The sequence below is a fragment of the Apteryx rowi genome, unplaced genomic scaffold, assembly GCF_003343035.1.
Source record: "Apteryx rowi isolate R43461 unplaced genomic scaffold, aptRow1 scaffold_334, whole genome shotgun sequence".
In the NCBI taxonomy this organism is placed as follows: Eukaryota; Metazoa; Chordata; class Aves; order Apterygiformes; family Apterygidae; genus Apteryx; species Apteryx rowi.
In genome coordinates, this window is record NW_020449797.1 from 979,013 (window position 1) to 1,003,065 (window position 24,053).

Below are 24,053 nucleotides of genomic sequence, written 5' to 3' on the forward strand. Positions count from 1 at the left end.
CCCCAGGGGTCAGTACTGGGTCCAGTCTTGTTCARCTTCTTCATCAATGACCTGGATGAAGGSACAGAGTGCACMCTCAGCAAGTTTGCCGACAGGAGTGGCCGATACACCAGAGGKCTGTGCTGCCATTCAGAGAGACYTGGACAGGCTGGAGAGGTGGGCGGAGAGGAACCTCATGAAGTTCAACAAAGGCAAGTGCAGGGTCCTGCACCTGGGGAGGRATAACCCCATGCACCAGTACAGGTTGGGGRTTGACCTGCTGGAAAGCAGCTCTGCWGAGAAGGACCTGGGAGTGCTGGTGGACACCAAGTTAASCAYGAGGCAGCAATGTGCCCTTGTGGCCAAGAAGGCCARTGGTATCCTGGGSTGCATCAGGAAGAGTGTTGCCAGCAGGTSGAGGGAGGTGATTCTCCCCCTCTACTCAGCCCTGSKGAGGCCACATCTGGAGTACTGAGTCCAGTTCTGGGCTCCCCAGTACAAGAGGSATGTGGCACTACTGGAGCAAGTCCAGYGAAGGGCTACACAGATGATTAGGGGACTGGAGCATCTCTCTTATGAGGAAAGACTGAGAGASCTGGGCCTGTTTAGCCTGGAGAAGAGAAGGCTGAGAGGAGATCTTATCAACGTGTACAAGTATCTGAAGGGAGGGTGTCGAGAGGATGGGACCAGACTCTTTTCAGTGGTGCCCAGCGACAGGACACGAGGCAACGGGCACAAACTGAAACACAGACGCTTCCATCTGAACATGAGGAAATACTTTTTCACTGTGAGGGTGACAGAGCACTGGAACAGGTTGCCCAGAGAGGTGGTGGAGTCTCCTTCTCTGGAGATATTCAAAACRCGCCTGGATGCAATCCTGTGCARYGTGCTCTAGGTGACCCTGCTTGAGCAGGGGGGTTGGACTARATGATCTCCAGAGGTCCCTTCCAACCTCAGCGATTCTGTGATTCTGTGAATTAAAACCACCAAAACATGTATCATCCACTCCTATTCATCACCACAGCGGTAAGTACACAGTGTCTTACAAAATCTGAAAGGCTATTGATCAGCTTTACATTTCTCATCTTTTACCAGTTTTTCCCCTTAATTTCTCTTTTATCTCCTGTTTTTTCTCCATAATCTCTTACGCATATGAAAATGTTGTCCAGCATTGGCTTCTGTGCACAACTGAATAATTTTTAACTATCCAATACAGTATTATGAAGGGATATGAGTCTTCTAAGGGAAAAGAAAGTTTATTTTTGTCTTGTTCCTGGGGCTGGGAAAGTAAACTACAATCATTTCATAAGGTTTTGAACCTTACTTCAAACTAGTTAAACATTTAATTTAATCCACATTTTAGTAAGCGTGGCAGATAGATCTCTTGTGAATCATACATCGTGCTGTACAAATTCCTAGAAACACACTAATACACTGCGGGATCAGGGCATAAATTAGCAGCCCCCCAAAACTCAGGTCCTTAAATTGACCTGAATTACTGCATTCTCTAATGCTGTGTCCATTAGCAAACCTTAAGGAAAGGACATTTAAATGAATCATTTCACAGCACCAGACCAATTACTACCAGATTTAGTTAAAGTCTCTCAGACAAGAAGCGGGACACGAGTCCTGAAGCAGGACTTGCAGAAGAAGCCATTTCTTTACTATCTTTTTGYATTTTTAAAGAAAAGAGTTCCAAACCCTGTAACTAAAGCTGAAGATGAAACAGTACCACTCAGACTGTTATGGCACCAGCAGCCTCTAGGAACCATGGTCCAAATTTTAAGTAACTAGATGAATAAATAAATTGAGCACCTAAAGTGCTAATACCATAAACCAGCATCATTTGGGGAAATTCAAGAGGATCTCCAGTAAATCTCATATGTGAGATATCTCAAGTGGGACAATCACAATTGAGACAATTGTTTAGTGTTGTCAAAATTATTAACCTTTAGAAATTTAGCTCAACTACTCTGTCAAACTGCTGGAGCTCGGCACAGAGAGACTAGCAAAATCCAATCCAACATACATAATAATGGCATTGAAATATAAAAACATTTAATACATTACATATGCCATTATATTATTGCATGTAACATAGCAATGTTATATTATTAAATTTAATATAATATTAAATTAAATATTATATTAAAATAGTTAATATGTTAATATATTGAAATATAAAAAACTCAAAATATTATTACAAATTAAGAACATACCTGGTTTGGTCATTTGATTTTTGAAAAAGACATAAATTGATAAAAAATTAGAAAGAATAAGCTAGGAATTCAGTCTGTTACCGATACCAGTCTGTTATCTATATGCAATAATATGCTATTCCTTGATTTCTATTATTTCAATTCCATTTACACTACTAAATAGTATTTTGTCCAGTAAATTTTGCAAAAAAATAAAAGAATAAAAGCATGGAACAGAAACATCCAGAAAAAACACCTCATGTCCCACTTCACAATCCTTTCTCAACATGCTGTGCTGCGCAAAACTACATTATTCAGTACTGAATAGTTTTTTCCTACACAATATAGGATGCATACTTGAAAATAATCTTTCAGGATTACTCATTACTACAGAAACCAATAGCAATATATAACCAGGGTTCCTACTCCATTAATTGTGACATAGAGCTTAATATCTCCATTGCCTGTTGATTCAGCTTCACATCTCAACTTCATTAATTTTCTTTTATTGACTGTTTGAGCAAAAAGGCAGGCATATAAGAATTTCGGAGCGTGCAGCGGGGAGCRGGAGGAAACACAGACACGTGGCCAGGTGCGGGTGGCTGGGGCTGCGGGGGCAGCCAGAACCGCCCAGGCCAGTCACAGCCGGCTCCGGCTGGCTCCAGCAGCCCCAGACCAGGCAGAGGAGCAGCTGGGCGCCGCGACGGAGGGCAACACAGATCTGCACCCCAACGCACGGGCACTCCGGCTTCCCTTCGACCTTTTACCTGAGCTCGTTCCCAGCCATGTTGGGACCTGTGGGCCACTACAGACCAGCAACTAGAGGTGAAAGCAAATCCCAGGGGGACAGGGCCTCTCTGAGGGGCAGGAGGACAGGAAAGAGGATCGGGTAGGAAAGGCAAGGCCAGTTAACAGAGCATCAGTGATTTACTAGGAGAGCTACTGTTCGTAGCAGCTGCGAGCCATAAGGCTGTAGTTACGAGCATCTGCTTCATCACAGAGGGGGTGTCAACACCACCAGGAGATTTATAGGGTGAAGGCTGGTTTTGTGCAGGGTGTACAGCAGGCAAGCTGCCACCAAGCCTGAGAGGACCCTGGGTTTGCCCAGTCATAAGCCATGAGTAGCAGCACCTGGGGACAGGGGCACCCATCTGTCTCGGCACTGCCCAGCCAGTAGCCAGGGTGAAGATCCTCGCTGCTCCTCTCTCCCTGCAACACCAAAGGGTCACTGCAACACCTCGTTCGTGGGGTCTGCACCCCTCCAGCCCCATGGGACCGAGCACCTCCTCCTAAGCAGGTCCACAGAGGATGACTGAGAGAAGCAAACCTACTGTCAAAGGGTTGAAATTCACACCTCTGCAAGGGGCCCACAGATCCCCAAGGGCTGAAGTGCCAACAGCATCCCATGGTGACCTTTGCAGCTCAGTGGAAATATCTGCACGTCAGGGGCCATTTGCCACATTTCCCCCCAGTGCCCATGCTCCCACCAGTCAGGAGCAACTCTCCATCTTCAAAATGAAGTCCTGGGACCTACCAAAGCATGCTGGCCTTGCCAAAGTGAAATATTTTAATTCAAGTTCTTTGACAGAGAGTTGCCTTTCCCTGCATCCTCCCCCTAGATTTTTATTTAGGGAGAAGTTGTCATTTTTTCTTGCTGGAATAAAAAGATGGTTTGTGCAGCACAGAAACCAAAGCTCTAATACATGGCTGGAGGGAAAAGTGTGGTGTGGTTGGAACAGACAACTGTTTTTCAGCTTGTTTCCTCTCAGAAAGAAGGCCTGTGAAATGGGCCTGCATGGATGTGCGTCCCACTCCATCCCCTCCTCCTGCAGTCAGGGCAGCTACAAAACATCTCGCCTCTCCAGCCATGAAGGAGCTGACATCTTTCCCCATCAGTCAGGTCTGGCCAAGGAGAACAGCCGCCTCTGCCAGGCACAGGGGAGCACAGAGCTTGGAAGAGCAAAACTCATTCTTCCCCCAAAATACCAGCTTCCAGCTGGGCTCATAAACGGGGCCAGCAGGTGCTGGACGGAAGAACACCACGATGGCGAGGTGGTATTTCCCCTGCAAGCACACAGGGATGGGTCCCTGCCAGGGCCAGAGCCCCCCGGGCTCCCCACTCTGAGGAGAGCAGCTCCATCAGGAGTGCCAGAGCGGCAGGTCTTCAACAGAGCACCCAGGAGGTGCCCGTGGAGAAGGTGGCAAATGCCCACTTCCAAGCCCACTGATGGGCTCCCAGGCAAACAGCTGTTTTAATCTGTACAAGACTGTGCATATGTAATGAATACTTAACAAGACACAGAGTTTAAAAAAACTGAATTCTGACTTTGAACATATTAGTAAATAGCAGATTAAGTGAGAAAACATGGAAACCTGACCATTCAGTCAATGTAGACAGGTGACTAAATGCAATCATTAACTGTGGGGATAAGACCAAAGGTTAGGAATAGGATAATTTCAGAATTTGGCAAATATTAAAAAATATTTTGCTTGAATTTTCCACAAAACATCACTGATAGACCAAGAGTATATAATAACAGGAATTACAGTATAAGACTGTCACTGTTAACTGAAAGAAAAGAACAAACACCTAAACAGCTGCACTCATTTTTCTGAAAATACAACATATGTAGGTAACTTCAGTAAGACAAAGAAGTGTGCGCATCAGCAGTAATAGGTTATTAACGGCATGTCTACACTCGTCTGAATACACAATAGGATCAAATTAGCCATGTGGATCATTTACAGTTTGATAGATAATTTTCATCTAAATATAGAAAACAATTTTAGGTCTTTGAGGTTTTTTTGACCCCAAATGTTAGTCAAAAAAACACTTTAAAAAAATCAACAGTTCTTCAAAAATGTGTTATCTCCATGTACATTCACACAAAGGGTGTTTGTGGATTCAGATCAGGAATATATCTGTCTGCATACAAATGCATATGCATTTATTTGGCTTTATCAGTACACAGGGGGCTCCATTCTCCTTCCTGTGGCTATGCGAAGATGCTAGAAAACTGTACAACATTTGATTATCCTCAGCTCTGAGAAAGATTCTGAAAATRCAAGCAAAGTAGAGTAAGTAGTGCATGTAATTGCAAATAATACAACTCAAAAAAAATGCAGTTACGGTAATGTTTCTTTCAGAGCTTATCTGTAAGTACATTCACCTGGTGGTTGAGTCTAAGTAAACTCCCTGCTATACTGGCAAGTATTTACATTATTAGAGAATGTTTTATTTTGTGAGCCTTCTCAAGAAGGAAAATGATTTTAGGACTGCTCTAACAAATATTCTCTCTGAAAAAGCAAAATGCAGACTAAAGTACCAGGGGAAGGGTCTGATCCTTGCACTGTAGAAGAACAGAATCTATGGCAGCCAAAGTCTGTGGAGCCATCCTAACCATGAAGGAGCAAGGGCTATGTTTATTTCTTGGCTAAGGTGCAACTTCAACACAGCCTTTAGCAAATTCTAAGCAAAGCTGTAAAAAAAACCCCAAACATATGAAGAATCTTTGATAAGATCCAGGCTGTCTCCAACTCCTGCTGCAGCGATGACAGCTAAGAGGAAGGATGCCTTCACAGGAAAGTGTAACCATAATCAATTGGTTCAGAAGGTTATTTCTCATCAGGATCGTTTCAATCTCACAGCTCAGTGGCTAGGAGACAGACTAAAAGCTCAGAGATTCAGCTACCTCCTAGACTTGGAATAAGATCCTTGAGAAGTTGATTGGCTGTAGGTGAGCAAGCTCTAGAAAACCATGTAATAAAWATAGCTCAGCAAAGCTAACTAAGAACCTATCGTTATGAAAATGTAAGAGTGGTCCACGATGACTGGAACCGAGGATCCTAAGGGCACAGAGAGAGCACTGAACAGACATTCTAGTTCCTTTAGCCAGGCAGGTGGAGCCTGGGTGAGTCCTCTGACTATTGATGAGAACATTAAGAAATGGGAATGAGCAAATTCTCTTTGTTGGTAAGAGCGCACCATTGAGCATTCATGCTGAATGATAAAATGATATGACAGAATGACAGAACTTGCCTCAATGTGGTATGACTAGGACTAGGGAAAATGTTCTAAGTCCCTTCCCATATCCTAAGACGACTCTGATGCCAAAATGGCTAGCCAGACTAGGGACTGCTGTCTCAACAAAGTCCTTCTTAGCTTACTTTGGAAAGAACCCTTAAAAGAAAAAATGAAATAAAGGCATTTATCAGATAACCTGACCAGAGTATCAAAAGTATCAGATAAACACTGGTAAGGGCCAGGTCTGGAGCAGGTCTGATGCTTCCCGCTGATATCCAAGAAGATAAGATCAGTCCTTGAAAATCACCAGTCAGGGAGGTCTGAGATACCATTTCACACCTCCTACCTGGGACACCATCAAGTAAACTGGCTGAGGTCAACCAAAGTGTTCAGAAATCTGGGAAAGAGACTGCTGATAGCTGAATCTGATGTTGAATGCACCTGTCCTAAAAATCATTTCACAGGGAAATCTTGCTCCTCTTTTTTTGTTGCTATCACCTGAATTCAGTGCTCTGTGTAGGCAAAGAATTAACAGCATGTAGGACTTTTTACTGCTCCAATTTCTAACACAGAGGTGGTTTTAATGAGCAATTACTGACTCTAGGTTTGAGAGCATTTTCTCATTGCCCCATTATCACTCAGGATGGAGATTAGTATCCTATTGACACTACTGAGAGGTCACTACCACCACTGGGGAGACAATAGGGGGAAAAAAACCCAAAACAAAACAAAAGACCTCTTTGAGAGGGTGGGATCTCTGAAATGTAGGGTAAGCCTTTGGTTTTCAATTCCATCAGTTCCCTTATTCCATGTCTATAAGAATACTTTCTCTAGTGTTCCATGGCAACCGTGATAATAATGGAGAAGAAAAAGTGGTGAATACTGAAGAAAATTCACAGAGAATACCGAACATTCTTGTGAGCAGTGGGAAGCAGGATTCGTAGGGCAGGAACCTGCTGTAGGGATTCTGCTGCTTCCAAAATACTGACGAAAGATCTAGATGCAGATCTAAGCAGAGACCAGTCTCTGATCATGCAACATGTGGGGGCTTCACCAGGTAGAGAAGATGGTATCCAGACAGGATGGAGAGATAGGTTGGTCTTCAAGATGAAATGTGTTGGTTCTCAAGATTACTTGCAGTCCTTACCTTGCTGGTAAGTATTTCTGGAGAGACATTTCCTACTTTTTGAACATAATACTTAAAGCTTTGGCAAACTGAAGCTTTTTCTGAGGTGAGAAAATGTCTCACACAAGAAGAACAGCGTTTAAAACACTTCTAGTTGATGGCATGGTAAGCAAAAAATAAGGAAGAAAAGGGAAAAAAATAGAAGAGGCTGGGAGGAAAAAAAAAGGAAGGAAAATAATATGCTCAAAACTAAGTGGTTTTTGCCTGCAAACTTACAAATTAGAGGCGAAGAAAAGAACTAACTAGGAAAACATGGTAAAACTGGAAAATAGTACAAAGAAAGGAAGAGGGGAAAGGTTACTGTTAGTTGAAGCTTTTTTTCACTAACATAAAAGGCACTCCAGCTTAGCCAACTGAGAGTTATGCAGCATGCTCTTTCTTTACAGAGATGTAGAATAATAAAGGGAAATGACATCTTGCTATTAAGAAAAAAGTTTTGGCCTGAACGCTTGCAATATAAATATTTGTAATAGGAACATACATACAGGAAAGGACTCAAAAGGAGAAATGTTTAGATGGAAATGTCAGAGACTGGGAATAGGAATGAGCCCAGTCAGTTAGGTTTCTTATATGGTATCAAGACTCTGTGTACAAGGAACAGCTGAGTAAAAGGAAAAGCAAGACTGGTTGATAGTTGTGAACAAAATGGAGGAGGCTGCATCCACACAAGAGAGCTACTTATCCACCTTCTAACAATGGCACAGCTGCATAGTGCTATCAGTCATGTTTCATGTATGCTGGAACGCTGTAGCCTGATATACCACAACATACACTAGCTCAGGCAGCACTGGAGTACTAATGCAGCTGCAATATGGTTGAAAAACTAGATACGCACTTTTCTAATGCCGATATAATCAGAAAGCAAGAAATATAGAGAAGAATGGCTAGGAAACTAGAACATCTATTGTTGTTGTCCAGAGAGTTACTTTTACCACAGTGCTAAGAAAAGCTGTCAGAAGACAGGACCTTTTATGAAGTTAGAGAAGATGGGGAATAGACAGGAAAAAAATTACTTCCTGGCAATTTTGTATGTTGCATCAAGACTGAGTGATGTGTTTTCATGCTCCAGGGAGAAAGGCAAGGACTATCAATCAAAGGAGATACTAAAGGTATTTCTGTCCTTTCATCTCTACTTTTAAAGGTCACAAAAAATTTTCAAACCAAACAACTAAAAGCAACCCACCAAATAAACTACGAAAGGATTGAGAATTTGTACAGAGACACATAGCAACTACTGCTGACTTACAGATGTAAAGCTCTTTTCCTTTTATGTTAAAGCACAAGAAAATGGGATTCTTGTCATGTTACAGATAACATTTCTGCAGGCATGTTCTGTTTACACATAGTAGCTAAGATCATAGAAACATAGTTCTGTTCAGTTTGAAAGGACCTCCAGAAGTCATCCAGTTCAACCCCCTTCTCAAAACAGGTCCAATTAGATCAGGTTGCTAAGGGACTGATCCAGTCAAGTTCTGAGTATCTAGAAGAATGGAGAACTAACTGCATACATGACAAAACTCTAACTTACCTTTTCTAAATAACGTATTTCAGCAACATTTGAAGTACTGAAAGCTCTAATGCCATCACTGAGCTATTTGCCCATATCATATCAGAAGAAAGGTTAAGAATACTTGGTCTTGAAAGTCATAATGGCAGGARATTAATCCTCCATTTGAAGGCAGGTAAGTGAAAAACCTCGGAGGCAGAAATGACTAAGTGCTAATCAAGTCAAAGACTATCCATTTCAATTTGCATAACTTTGCTGTCAAAAGCAAAAGCAGCTTTAGTTTAAAGGAAACGAAGCCCTACCATAACGTTGTTACACCCCTCAGCAYTAAACCTAGCTTTGCCTACCACTTAAAGGTTGATTCTCAAGCATACACATTATCTACAGAAAACAAGAAGGGAAGGACTGCAGAGAAGCTGGTTGCCAGGGGACGGCTGTAAAACTATGCCTGCTGGCTATGACTCACAGAAGACTACTGAAATTTATCTGCATGTCAGCAGGCCTCATTGTACACTGGTAACAGTGAAACACAATGTGAAGACAGGCTATTTGGGTTTAAGCATGTAGGACAACATTCCCATGCTAGAAGAACTCCCAAACCTTTTTGCATTTGTATTGCTACTAGCACAAATAGGCAGAAAAGCAAAAGGAATCAGGATCAAAATATTTTCAAAGGTATTCATATACCTTTATAATGGGATCTCCATTTCTATACAGCAATCCATAAGGCTGCTGAGAAATATGGATTAGTTTGCAAAACATTTTCTGTTTAATTGTAAAGAAAAAAATTGCAGTTTTTATTAAAAAATACACAGTATAAAACAAAAACTTACAAAGTGAAAAATTAAATTAGATGATTGCATGAAACTCAGAAAAGCAATAGTTGTCATCAGTAATTCACTTGGTATAAACACTGTGCACAGAAAAACAAACACCATGACGCCATTTTCAGAGAAGAACAAAAGACTGAAGTAACAAGCTCCTGCTCATCAGTGCTTAATTTACTTTTAAAAATTCAGAATGACCTATTCTGGGCTTGCTGGTGCAGAGTGTCTTTTAAACTAGCATCTTTTCCCTCCTCTTTTGCCTTCCTTGTCATTTCCAACTTTGTGTACCTTTTTAACCACTGTTGAGCCACAAGTTCATGCCAGGAACTCCTCTCAAATAAAACCAGATAATATTGGGCTCATCATGATGTATGCACACTTAATGTAGAACCACATTCCTTTTACAGAAATGTAGTATAATTACGGTTATATTCCCTTGAAAATATTTCTCAATAGTCCTATGCATTAGGCAAGCCACATAACACATCTGGGACCATTTAGCAGATGTTCTTCAAGATTAAGCTTTTGTCCCTTAATCAAGTTCTTTCTGTTCTGGTATTGCTTCATCCTGATCTCTTCCTGAACAGTCATGTAAGGAATGTCAGCCATAAGGTCTATATTTCAAGAAAACATAGCAAATGCAGCCAAATCTCAAAACATAAGCACTGAGTGATGCTGAGTTGGGAATTGCTGTTTTTTAAAATTGAAAAGCCAAGAGGTTGGTTGTGTTTTTTAAAGTCAAATGAAACTTCCCAGTGAAAATATCAACTGCTTATATATAAATATGGTGTCATCATCCTTGACTGACACAGGTGGTAACAGGATTAATATAAATTTGATTTGCCACCTATGAAAGGAAATCCCCCCAAAATGGAATATGCAATCAAGTAAGAATTTTTAAAATAAGGCAAAATAAAAGAAATGAAGGCAATGTTAATGCGATGACTTAGAAAAGGAGGCTAGTACATGAGGGCTACTCCAAGAAAGGCTTTTGGCCAAATGGAGCAAGACCACAAGTGGTGATCTCTATTGCACCCTTCACTGAAAAGAGTTTTAAACGGTTAAATTATTTTCCTCGCTGTTACCAAAGTTATACTACTAATGTTCATATATATGTTCTGTAAGCATAATTCCATGTCCTCAATTACAGTCTTCAACCTAATAGTACCCTAACTGCTTTGAAAAGCTGCCAAAACACAGCACTGTGGTATACTGATGGTATACTGTACAGTATAGCATCAAAACAATAACCAAATCAATCTAATTAACAAATTAGGCTACATCCCTAAGGTCCTGAGACACTGAAGAAGCTGAAAGCCTTTTCACACTGTGTATGTATATGCATGTACTTTTTAATATTTAATGTGTTGGCAGTCTGGAAACTACTAGTGTCCTAGTGGTTAAAAAGCACTTACAGTGCTGAAAATTCAAACTACTACCGTGCTGGTTCATCTGACAACTCTAAAGTTGCTGCAACTTGTGGAAAAAAACAGAAACCAGCCTTTTCAGAAAATCTCCTCCAGGCTTCCAGAGCCTGAGAAGTATTCACTCCTTTGAGAATGCACTGAGGGAGAAACAGCTGAAGGAGGAAGTAAAACTTTCAGCTGTTCGAAATCCTATATAACAATTACATTTCTGGTTTTACTGTTTTAAAGACAACTACTTTTTTTTCCTTAATGACCACAACATCACCAAGTGTGCAAATTAGGATAATTAAGCAACCAGTGGTATATTCCTCATTATGTCATATTCCTTACTCAGGAATAGCTCTAGTTTAGCAACTACTGACTTCATTAAATACCAGATATCTTTTTCTGTTATGCTTCACTGGTAGCAGAATTATATGGCTGAARAGCTTTGAGATGTGCTGCTGCAAAAATCCCCTTTGAAAACTAAGCTTACTTTCACAGAAAGCTTACTTTCACTAGCTACAAAAGGAGTGGATTCAAAGCTCGGGCACAATTCTCTATTGGCAATTTGAAAAGGTGTTCCTGTTTCATCTACAAAAACTGTGAATGCAAAATATATTAGTCCTAAATACAGCTATTTGGACAACATACTTACTTAGGCTACTCAGTTGTCTAATTATATTTGCCAAGGAAATATTGGTGACACATTCCAGTTCATTCTTGATACCTCGGGGCAGAGCTGTGTGGCACAGATGCCTGGGGTCGATGTTTCTTTTTACCAGCGGCATTCTGGAATGTATCAGAAGACCAGTACACCTGTAAAGAAAGGAGACAAAATGTTGTAATAAGTTTAATTGTACTTTAAATTCAGATTATGTCTAAGTTAGATTGGCTAATCCTAACAAGATATATATACCTCTGTACTACTGAAGGGATTCATTTGCTCTAAATGTGAGTACATAAATCTTTTCTTATCTGCCCAATGAAAGACTATTTCATTCTCTATCTTGTAAACCTTTACCTGACTCGGATGTCAGTGAAGTGACAAATAATTTTTTTACAATTCATGATTCTTTCTCCCCCTCCCAGGAAAAAAAGACAGAAAAATCTCCTTTGCAATACAAAAATACCAGAGAATAATTTCCTGCTTGATGCACTACTTCCTTATTCAGACCAAGCAAAGTCCAGCAACAATTTCTATTTATTATGAGATGAAAGTCAAACTAGTTTCCTATTCAACCTCAAAGGCAGATATGATCCATTCATTAAGTAATTTCATGTTACTAGCAGAAGTCATCCTTCTAATCTAAACATCACTTCCAAGTCACACATAACCAAGGTAAGAAGAGAGAGATCTCCCTTCCACCTGCACTGCTACTGGCAAGAAATTTAGCTGAACTAAAGATGCATCTTCCAAATACAAGAGTCTCCTCAATAAACTTGTAGTGTAAACTGCTCCATGATTCAGAAGACCTGCCCCTGCACCTCTTTCTGGTAAGCCTGATTCACAGCCCGATAATTTTTTGCACCCATGGCACCAACCGAAAGGAGTTTCCCAATGAGCCAGTATATCTGCAGTATCCTTTTTATTAATGCTGCTTATTAAGATCTATTTACTAAAACTTTTTTTTCTAAATGGAAAATGAATTTCCTAAAATGTTATAACTTTTCTGTCATCTGTCATGTAAAACTCTGAATGACCAATGCAAAATACCTACTTTATATCCAGAAAATGGATATATTTGGTATTGGCATAACATAGTCTCACTACCCATTGCGGAAGAGATCACACTGGCTGTGTCAAATCAGCAAGGCAGGTCAGTTTTTACACAACGTGCCCTGCAGTCGTAGTCGCCCACCTGGGAGTCTAGCACAGCACTGTCTGTCCTCTGCTCATAGGTTTTATCCTGAACTGTTACCAGGATGCAGCTAGGACTTCATGCTGCCCCACAGAATACATCTTCTCCACAGTGCACATTTAGCCACCAGTATCTCTACCTAGTCAAAATGGAGAAATTTCTTGGTTAAGAGTAACATAAGGCACACGTGGTAGGAGCTGACCTAGAATGGAATAAGGAATTAAAAGAGTCCGAGAAGATTGTAAAGGAGTACTTTTTCTCTAGCAGATTGCTTAGCCTTTTCCTTGCCATTTTTCCTGAGGGAGTGTATTCTTTCACTGAAGCCAGGGTGACCCTGGCAGCATCTAGTCTGCCTCAGAAATTCATCTGTGCTTCCAGGATCTAATTAGACTACATTCAGTGCATTTTAAGCCCAACTTTACTCCCCTTATTCTTCTCAGAAAGCAACAAAATTTTAATAGTGAGAAACTAAATTACAAATTACTAGTAAGAAGTTTAAAAAGTGTGCATTGGCAGGGGTAAATTAAATTAACAGATTTTTTAAATTATTCTCTAGGAACCCCAAGTATCTAAATCTTTCTAATACCTAAATACTACAAAGCTAACAGCTGCATGCAAGCCAAACGAAATACAAAGTGCAAATACGGACACTGTCTCAGATGCAGGCGATGAGACAGTGTTTATAGTTAAAGTGAGACTTTATACCTGCTGGTACAATACATGGGGGTGGCACAAAGCCAGGGAGGCCAAGCAGGCCCTCCCAGCGCAATTTCTGCAGTATTAGGAGCACGTGAGCCCCCCTCCCCAGCCGCCCTCAAGACTTGAAGAGCCCTTAACTAGAGGTTCATTATCATGGTTCCACAACAGAAAATAAAGGAACAATTCTGTCACTGTAAAAGTAACACAACAAATGATATCTGAGCAATGTTCTACAGAAGCAATTAAATATTAATTCCAGCATTAAGCACTTCCTTGATTACTACATTAATGATATTGTTCTAAAAACAGCAAAGAATGTGTCTTTTAAAAAGGCAAAGCAAGTATGAAAAGAAACTTTTCCAAAGAAAAAGTAAAAATCTACATATAAAAGAAACAAATACTCAGCATTTTTATCTACCTCTATATAAATAGAGATACAGGCTATAAAAGTGAAAAAAAACTGTAAATAATGTGCATGAAAATAATTGATAGCAGGTTCACTTTTTCTTTTGTTTTTGTGTTATTCAATCAAGATGTTAAGTGATAATATTACTCCCCCTCCTTGATTTTACACCATTCGTGAAAAAACTTGTCCAATTTACAGAATGCCTAGACTGTAAAGCTTCAGATGCTGATGTGACAGATTCTTTACAAAAGTGCATGTAATAACAATAAAAAAAAATCTTAAAGTCATTTCAGCCAACTGCTAGATAGATTTTAAGTAACAGCACTTAAGTGTGTAATGCTCTTTACCTGTCTGGTTTGTCTCTAGGACGGAACATTTAACAAAAATGGCTGAAAAAATGCAATATTGGCCAAAACATTCTCTCCAACAGAGGCAAACAGGCATAAAAAGATGCTGTGCAAGCGTAGACTAAACCAGAACTCCCTGGCCCCAAAATGCACAATTCTGAACCTGAATAAAAGTCCATTTAAACAATGGAAGATTTTTTYGCATCGACTTCTCCAGACTTTGCAGAAAAGATACTCTCTGACACTTTTGTCCCAAAAACATGAATACCAGGTAAATAAATACTGCATCACAAAAACTATGGAAAGACTGAACAGAGAATAAATTCATTGTTTTTCACAGATACAAGAACAAGGAGGGAACTAAGGAAATTATCATTCAACATGCTTAAAATAAACAAAGGGAAATACATTTCACACTATTTATAATTAAATTGTAGAACTCATTGCCACAGGGTACTGTATACAACAAAAAATATATTAATTAAAAAAACAGAGACATTCAAAAAGGTCAGATTCATCAATTAAACATGATACTCTAGGTGTGACTTTCAACAGAGGAAGTTCCAAAGCTGCTGTGTGCTATTTTCTGAGAAAATATACTGGGGAACAATTAGTCTATACATGCCTTTTAAAACTCCTTCCCTAAGCATCACTGTCAGAAACAACATCTGATACTGGACTGACTTTCATGTGACTCTGCAGGATAGTTATACCTTCTGTTACTCAAGAGAAGCAGAACAGAGGCAAATCTTGAGATCCTGCCCTGCTAGCCCTCTGAAGCCACTGATCTCAGTGAAGTGCGACTAAGCTGTAACTTTATAAGGTAACTAATTTGAGAACTGTCTGTCAATAACTTGTCCACTGCAGACCACACAGTCCTTGCAATTTGTTGCAACCATGAGAAGGTCTTGCCAATTCCTCCCCAAACCTATCAAATGATGCAGCACTGGGATCCCTCGCACACAGCCTCTGCCCTGTAGAAAATGTCTTTCCTAGTCCAGTTCTTACTTATCAAGAAAGCTGGCAAATTAAGAAATCACTATATTTATTAAGCAGCTTAGAGCTGTTAAAGGAGAAACGTTAAATCTAGTCTGTCTATTACCTTAACAAGCAAACAAAAATCCCTCAAACCATACATTGCTCAAGCCAATCTGGCAGCAAGGGAAAAATTCATTCCCAGATCGTAAAATCCTATGAGCGTGTAGGCCCCAATTAAGCCCTGAAAACTCTCTGTAACCCAAACGAAGCAGAAGGGAAGAAGCAGCCAGTGCAGAAGGGTATCACTGGGCTGGGAGAAACATTACCTACATCTCTGCAGGGACTCGCGCTTCTCATCCTGTCTTGTAAGTCTCTGGGCTCTCGCTCCCCCAAGCCCCCTTGCTCCCCAGGCCAAAACTCAGGGGAAGGGAAGGAAATCCCCAAAGCCCAAGTATTTTCTCCTCGCCACTATCCCATGCAAATCTCTGAGGGTTGAAGAAGTGGCAGCACTCCCCACTCGAGTTAAATGGAAGTGCTCTGTAGTGATCATAAAGTGAAACACATCTTTACAAAGAGACGCAGACACTTTTGCAGAGCCACTACTGAAAACCYCTCTCTCTCAATGTCTATGCTTCTTTTGAAGCACTCTGAATCCACTTGAGAAGCCAACTCTAATCTTCTTTACAGTCCCCTTTGCTATTACAACACTTGTACAATAGCTAGTACAATACGACCCCGCCACACATGCTGTGAGTATAGAATATGTATACATATTGAGAATTTCATGTTTTCATTAATCTACCATTCTGACACACAATTAAAAAAAAAATAAAAATAAAATGTTCCAGTTGCCCTTTTTAATTAGTTCCCATTATTTTTAAAAACTGCAAAATAACGGCACTAATGAAGGGTAATGAATACATTCGTAGAAGAACAGCCTTAATGAGATTTCACTGCACTTCTTTTCAAAAGGGGAAAGGGTGTTTAGTGTGCTGTGCTACCAGCCTTATGGGTGACACTCTTCTATCTCTATCTCATGTTTTTCAAACACTCCTGGCAGCAGCAGAGAAACCTGGTTTTGGTGCATCTGCTCCCATACATACACCACAGCCCTGGAGCAGCACTGTTAAAATGACACGGATTATGACAATTTCACTGTGCTGCTGCTGCTAAGAGAACACCATGGGGAGCACCAGCATAGGAAATAGCTATCATTTTCCCTTCAACACTGTCCTGGAGAAATATCTCAGAGGTGCAAGATATGTGGAGAAATGTTACATTACTACAAGCTTGTGAAAAATTTAAAATGTCAATTGTCACAGTAATGACTCAGTTTTTCTAGCAAGTACAGTAATACTAGTAGAAACGACAGCACAACATTCAAGTGGGGAAAAACAAAAGAAATTATTCAGCTGCTCTGTCCAAAATCTTAACTGGTAATTAACTATATTTCAGTTTTACTTTCAGGAGACTAATGAAGTTTCAAGATTACAAGATCTTTCTTTATGAAAATTTACTTCTGAGTGAATTACATTTGGTCATTACTAAACTTGTATTGTTTTCTTGATGAAAGACATGCATCTATAATTTCATGCAGTATACCAATAATGCAGCACTAAATGTCCTTGCTTTAATGGAGATAAATTAAATCCCAACCATTTCTATAATGTACCTTTATGCCTTAAGATTACCATATTTCTTGCAATTTCTCTTTAATAATGCACAACAGTAATGCCTTTCACATCCCTCATTTAATTGATCATGTTCTAGCTGCTAGTCAAACACATCACTTTGAAATGTAATAGTCAATTTAACACCTTTTTCCCCTCTTAGAAACACAAATAGAATATACAATAGTTTTTATGTTTGCCTACATAAATCATGTACTACCTGCATCTAAACTATGCAGACTTTGGGAGAGAAGGAAAGTAGCTAATAAAAATCCTATCTCTTACCTGAAAATCTTTGATTTAATATGATACAAAATTCAGATAATTTCATCACTACAATTTCCAAAATTAAGTAACTAGGAAAATACTCTTCTATATATAAGCACTGATACATTTGATACTGATACATACTGATACAACCCCCAACCACCACAGGAGATTCATTAAGTGAAAATGTATTCTATAAATGTCAATTTATACAGCTTCTAATTTTGATCAAATTCCTGTCTCCTTGGTTATGTCATATACTTTGCTCTACAGTTATTCTTCTTCAAATCTGAAAGCGAGAGATAATTTTGCTTGAATAATCATAATTTGGTCTCTTAATAGAACATCATGCACCATACTAGTAAAAAATGACAACAAACATTTCATATTTGTACAATTCAAATGTAATACTTCATTAAAAATTTGGTTCAAATATATTTCTCTGCTCATTTCCCTACACATTTTTTCAAGCTGTATTAGTATTAAATAGTCCAACAGCGACTACCAAAAAGATTCAATGAACACCAAAACGAACTGCAAATGCATTAATAGGTCTGGTGAAGTATCAGAATTTTAGCAATTGACAAGTCAAGCTCATTCTCTTGTCTGTCAAAGGTTCTTTTAATAATACCACCACACAGATTGTTACACCAGCCTTAGAAAAAGCAAAGAAAGATGAGGCTCTTACAATATACACCCCTATTCTGAAAAGGCAAATATGCAAAGAACTTCATGCAGCTTGTTCCCCTGTAGTTCGCATTGCAAGATCAAGGCCCAAATAAAAGCATGAGAGGAACCGACAGTGACAGTATGGTGCTCTTCAATAAAGTAGGCCACTTCCACCTACTGCTGAGTCAACATAATGGTATTAAAACTTTAAAGGTAATTGATGCCTCTTACAGGATACATCTTGGAATAGAAATTTGTTAAAATTACGGTTTTGCAATGCTTTCTATTATGAGCCGTGTCACAGAATGGAAGGTCTTCTCTTTGGAACACTTTTCCTTAACCTCAAAACTCAGTTTCCTACAGCTTGCTCTCAAAAAATTTATATTGCAGATGACCAGAAAGAGATGACATCTATTGTAATTAAAACCAGTGCCAAAGAAAATAAATGCAAATATGTTGCTAGAAAGCGATGCTGGCATCACTACAGTTTAAGAACGAGTAAATGTGAAACCAATTGTATACATCTTAGTACCTCCTATACTAGATTGTCTGTTCAAAAAGTTTTATTTTGGTCAGCATAAGGAGCAATGAATATATAGGGCACACAAAGGAAGCTGACCTTTTCTGTTAAGCCACAGAGTCGTTAATAAAATACTTCTTATTTTATTTGTAGACCTGTGTATGAATGCTAGTGCAACTGAAGCAATACACTTAAAATTGTCTCAAACTGAGTTGCGCTTTTAAGGTTCTGTTGCTGAACTGATGATAAGATTATGCAGGGATGGATTAATATGGCATGGGCTGCTGAAGTGTCTGCATCTTGGTAATGTTGTATAAGAAAGTATTTGATTTGCAAGATAATAATATTCAGATAAAAAAATTCTGGCTAACTCAAAATTATAAAATGTATTTAAAAATGCATGTGTAATTTTTATTCTGTATGTAATACTAAGATTGATTTTGTATTATCTTTTAATTAGCATGTCCATGACATTTATTCTTTTCTTCATATAAAGCAATCTGTAACTATCTCAGCACATCTGTCACAGAATCACAGAATCACAGAATCGCTGAGGTTGGAAGGGACCTCTGGAGATCATCTAGTCCAAGCCCCCTGCTCAAGCAGGGTCACCTAGAGCACATTGCACAGGATTGCATCACATAAGCAGAAAACGGACAATGCTAAGTCACAAAAACGAGGAGGACTTGAGTTCTACTAAATCTCTAAGGCACAATCTTAGAGAGTGCTTACAAGTGACTTCAGCTACTACAATCCAGCTACTACAATCCAGCCAATTTTCTCCCTGATGCGTATAGTAAGCTTACCATCTCTGTCTCGTGCATGCATGTACACCAGCACACACACAGAGGCACACTCATCTTCAAAAAAACATGAAAAAACCCTTGAGCTTTATGGCTTTGATTATAGACACAAACCACAGCTAAATCTACTTCCTTGCCAAAATTTCTAAGTTTTGGCTTTATTCAGCTATACAAAGAAAAAAAAGGGGGGGGGGCAATACTTTTTACACTGGAAACAGAAAATTCAGCTCTGTATTGCTTGTGACCATCATGAAATAGTTTTATAAAAAGAAGGTGGTTTTAGAAAGTTATGGGTGAGGAAAAAACAGAGCTATGATAAATAAATTTCTCCAAAAATCTTAAATAATTACAGTCACTGAGATAACTCCATCAACGGCAGCAACAGCAGAAATCCCAGTATAGGTAACACGGAAAGATGTGACACCTATCTGTACTCCCCATTTCATCCCAATAATTTTTTAACTGTTGTCCAATCTGAGCCAAATTTAACAGAGGGACAGATATTTGAAGGACTGTTAATCAGTAATACTGCTAAATATGGCAAGTACAGCTTCATTAAGAGAAACATCTGTAAGATTTCAAGGGAGAAAGCAAACATACTAATTCATAACTACAGGGGCTACCTCAAGTTTTAGATGAAGCAACAGCACATTTACAACTGGAATACAGCAATCTAGGTCAAGGCAATGAGCTGTAAGTAACAAAATACACGACTGCACGCAATGAACAATTTCTAGCTCGATCTGTTCAGCACTCACAGCTTTCATACCACTCCCACTATTGCTCTGTAAGAACTTTACAGCTTGAGTCCCACTGCGGTCAGTCGTATAGATTTGGGCTCCCTCAAGGCTGGACTGGGCCAAAGCCCAGGCACTTACCATCCCTTTCACACAGTCCTCCCCTCCCCTAGAGCCCTAATGAAAGATTTCACTCTGGTCACATGTAAAGAGCAAAAACCTAATGTATCCTAAATACAAGGAGAGAACATTCACCTCAGTTTCTGTTTTTTTCCCCCCAGTATAGCTGCAAAATACAATAAGGTGAAATGAACAGCATGCTGATTTTGCAAACCTCTTCTCTTTTGTTAAGCAGAATTCATATTATTTAAGTTTAATTCAAATACAAGCAATTCCACACCACAGTACAACTGTTTCCACACTCTGGTTTTCTTAATTTCCTTCCAAAAGGCTAAACTTGGCAAGGTTTCACATTAATGCATAACTGACGTTTTCCTTTGTTTTTACCTCTGATTTTCTGTAATGTAAACAAGTACCCACTGACTTGTCCATTTGTTAAGGATCAGCTGTTTTAACCATGTTGCTTCATTCATTTTTTCAATACCAAAAGCTTCTCTCTTATTACTGTAAATTTGCCTTTTTAATGCAAATTGTTTATTTTGAATTTAACAAATTACAGTAAACCCAAAAAGTAGCAGTCATTAAAGTACACAGTTATTAGAAAGACAAACACCAAATAAATGTAAAAATGTTTCCATTCATCTTGATAGGGAAACTATCCTAAGGAACTCTTGCAAAAAACAAGTGCGGCACCATGTACCCTCAACAGTAGTAGTACTGGGGGCTATAAGGCACCACAGCAGTTGCATATGTGGCTCATTGACAAAATTCAATAAGCAAAGTTAGACATGACAGTGCTTTAGGACAGCTACAGCAAGAAATATTTATACTTACAAATTTACTTCACACTAAATATTTAAATGAAGCTTTTAACTAAAGTTAAAAAAAGGTAAAATTTTTAGTAAAACAACTTATTTCCAAAATACTTTAAAAAAACCTCTGAACACATGATGAATAAAATTTCTGATTTTAAAAAACCTTAAGCACATTAAATACAAATAATAAAATTAAAGAATTCCAGATGTTACTGTAGAATGAATAAGTATTTTACTTTTTCTTATAATGCTACTTCTGGATAGCTTTAAAATAAAACTTTTGGTACATCCATGATGATGGAATTCCTTCATGACCCATGATATTTTAAGTTTTACAAGACAATAAACAATCAGAAACCACATAGAATAATATTATTAGAATCTTCATATCCAAATACAGATCTTAAAGGCAGAAAATACTGATCACCAATTCTTTTTCTTCCGATACTGAAACTGCAGTATTAAACTATAGTAAAGACTTATAAAACCAATCCTGTGGGACAAGATCTAATGATATCTTACTACAAAAAGAAAGAGTAATGAAATTCATCATACGTGTCCATACATACATTAATATAGAAATATTTAAGTCATGTGGAAGTATACAGCGTTTTATTGTTAGGGTAGTACGGGGGAAAAAAGTGCGACTCCTTGCACTTGTATTTCTATTAAGCCTTTTGTATAAGTTGGTTAATTTAAAATAAATATATGCACAATTAAATGTATTTGCACTATATATACATATACAAACGCTGCTACCTTTAAACAGGTATCTTTCAAAATACTACATGTAAGATTTGAAAAAGAGCTGCAAAATTTCCTGTCAGCATTACTAAACATTCTTCAGAATATCCTGTACTCATTATTTGTCTCCTAGCGAGCTCCTGTCAGGTCATTTGATTAAAAACAATTTTGGAAGTATCCTGGGTTCTAATGTAGGTAGAGCCAAGAATGCTTAAATTGATTTCTGATTACAAGTTTTCCTCCATTCTGCAAAGGCTAAAAACGTACTAATGCGTAACATACTGCGTGATCTGAAATTGCTTTTTGAGACTTACGTTTTATCTGATGACATTTTTTCTCTCAGCATTAATCTATTCTTCCTGTTAACAGCTTCTACACACAGTATATAACACAAAAGCCCTATGATGGATGACAACAAAGCTCTTTACAGTCTTGACAGAGACAGATAACTAATCCAGTGTTAATTTAAAACCAAAACCCTAATACGAGAGTTAAAAGTATAGCTTCTGTGGTTTTAGTCTGCAAGACCTTATATGTGAAAAAATTCTGTAATTTTTCTGGAATATGTCTATTTCTACATATTTAACAATTACCTTTCATACACAGTCCTACACCAGTTCAAGATAACACCTATTAAAAGCACAGGTCAATTTTATAACTTAATTTTATAAAATTTACCAAATGAATTTAAAATGAATGCCAACATACTTATATTGCCCAGATACAACAACCTGCTTTTGCACGGATAGTCTCTGGTGGCAGTAAATAATAAATATTTAAAGAAAAGGTACCTGAACTTCACGGCTGCTAAGAGATGTAACAAAACCTGGTAGGTACTGGGAAGACGAGCAGCTTCCAGCCTGGCAACGGCATCAAACTTCTGCCGTCCTCCCTGGCGGGGCGCCAACTGTTACAACTCTGCGCTCACCGGGAGCGGGGCCGAGCGGGGCCGAGCGGGGCCGACCTCGGCCATCACCGGGCCGCGCGCGGGCTGGTAGTCGCCGCGAACACCGCCCGCCGCCGGGCTGCTTTCAAACGGGCTGGCCCTCGCACAAAGGAATTAGAATTCACCACACAGTGTCCTGCCGTAACAACAGAGCTGTCTTTACAAAGGAAGCACAGAAGCACTCACCTCCAGTGGCCAAAGCCTTCCCTTTTTCCTCAGAAACACGAGAAGAACTCCCTGAAGGCAGAATGATTAAGAAATAATTATTCCTTTGGTACCAAGCTACTACTGGTAAATATTAAATTAGGACATGCCAAAAATAAGAGAAATGAGTGGCTGTGCAGGGGTGAGGAAAGAAAATGAAGGGGAAATACGACAGTCTGTGCTTTTCATTATGCTGGCCTTACTGTTGAATCCAAGAAGGAAATTGGATGCTAATAAAATAATAAATAATGCCAGGAATCTACAATACTACTAAGACCAATATACAGAGGGCTCTGACTAAGAAACCTGATACAATACAGGAGGTAGTTATGTAGTTCCTGTATATTAATTCACAAGTGATTCACAGTATATTAACTAGTATTCACTTATTGGTAACGGATGTCAGCAGTGACTATCAGAAGCTTTCTGCACCTCAAAATATTACTAGACATTTGAAGAAGTGATGTTAGTACTGCAAGAGCAAGTTATAGGCTGCATATTTAAAAAATGAAATTATTTACACTGTCCAAAACACATTTTATGCTATGATACCAAAACAATGTCTGAAGACTACTGGTTCTGATGGGGTTTTTTTAGTTTTAAAGGAGAAGTTAAGATATGCCAAGTAGCAAGTAAAATGTACAGGTATGTAATAATAACAATAAAATTCCTCAGAAAAGGGTTTGTTGCAAAAATTGGGGATGCGCATGAACAACATTCTGCCCTGTCTGCTGCCCTTTATGCTACTCGCTATGTTTGAACAGACATGCTGCTGGAAAAAAGGTACATACAGTCACAAGGAAGTTGTTCACTTTGGAAAGGAAATATTATTAAACATTCAGTAGCTCAGCAACGCTGATGATTTACATTGCTTAAGGCTAGGAACTGATCATTTGATCTTTCACTCATTATTATGTCAAAACTCCCTGCTGAAGTCAGTAACAGATTTGCCAAACAAACACCAGAGGACTCAAATGTGGGAAGAGCAGTCGCCATTCAGTCACCCGGCCTCCTTCCCAGCGTGGGCAGGGCTGCTGGGACACAGTACCTTTTCCAGTGTTTCACCCCTGCAACTTTCATCATTCTAGGTGTGTGTGTGTGTGTGGTGGCGGTGGGGGGGGGTGCTTCCAGTAATTTCT

The 24,053-nt window shown here is 39.1% G+C and overlaps 1 protein-coding gene across 1 annotated transcript in view; it reads right to left on the reverse strand.

Moving 5' to 3' along the window:
* Window positions 1-24,053, reverse strand: part of WASF1 (WAS protein family member 1) — a 71,288-nt gene that overhangs the window by 20,480 nt on the left and 26,755 nt on the right. The window contains exon 2 of the mRNA XM_026072032.1: window positions 11,786-11,946. Coding sequence (XP_025927817.1) covers window positions 11,786-11,946 — 161 coding nt within the window. The remainder of the gene's footprint in view (window positions 1-11,785; window positions 11,947-24,053) is intronic.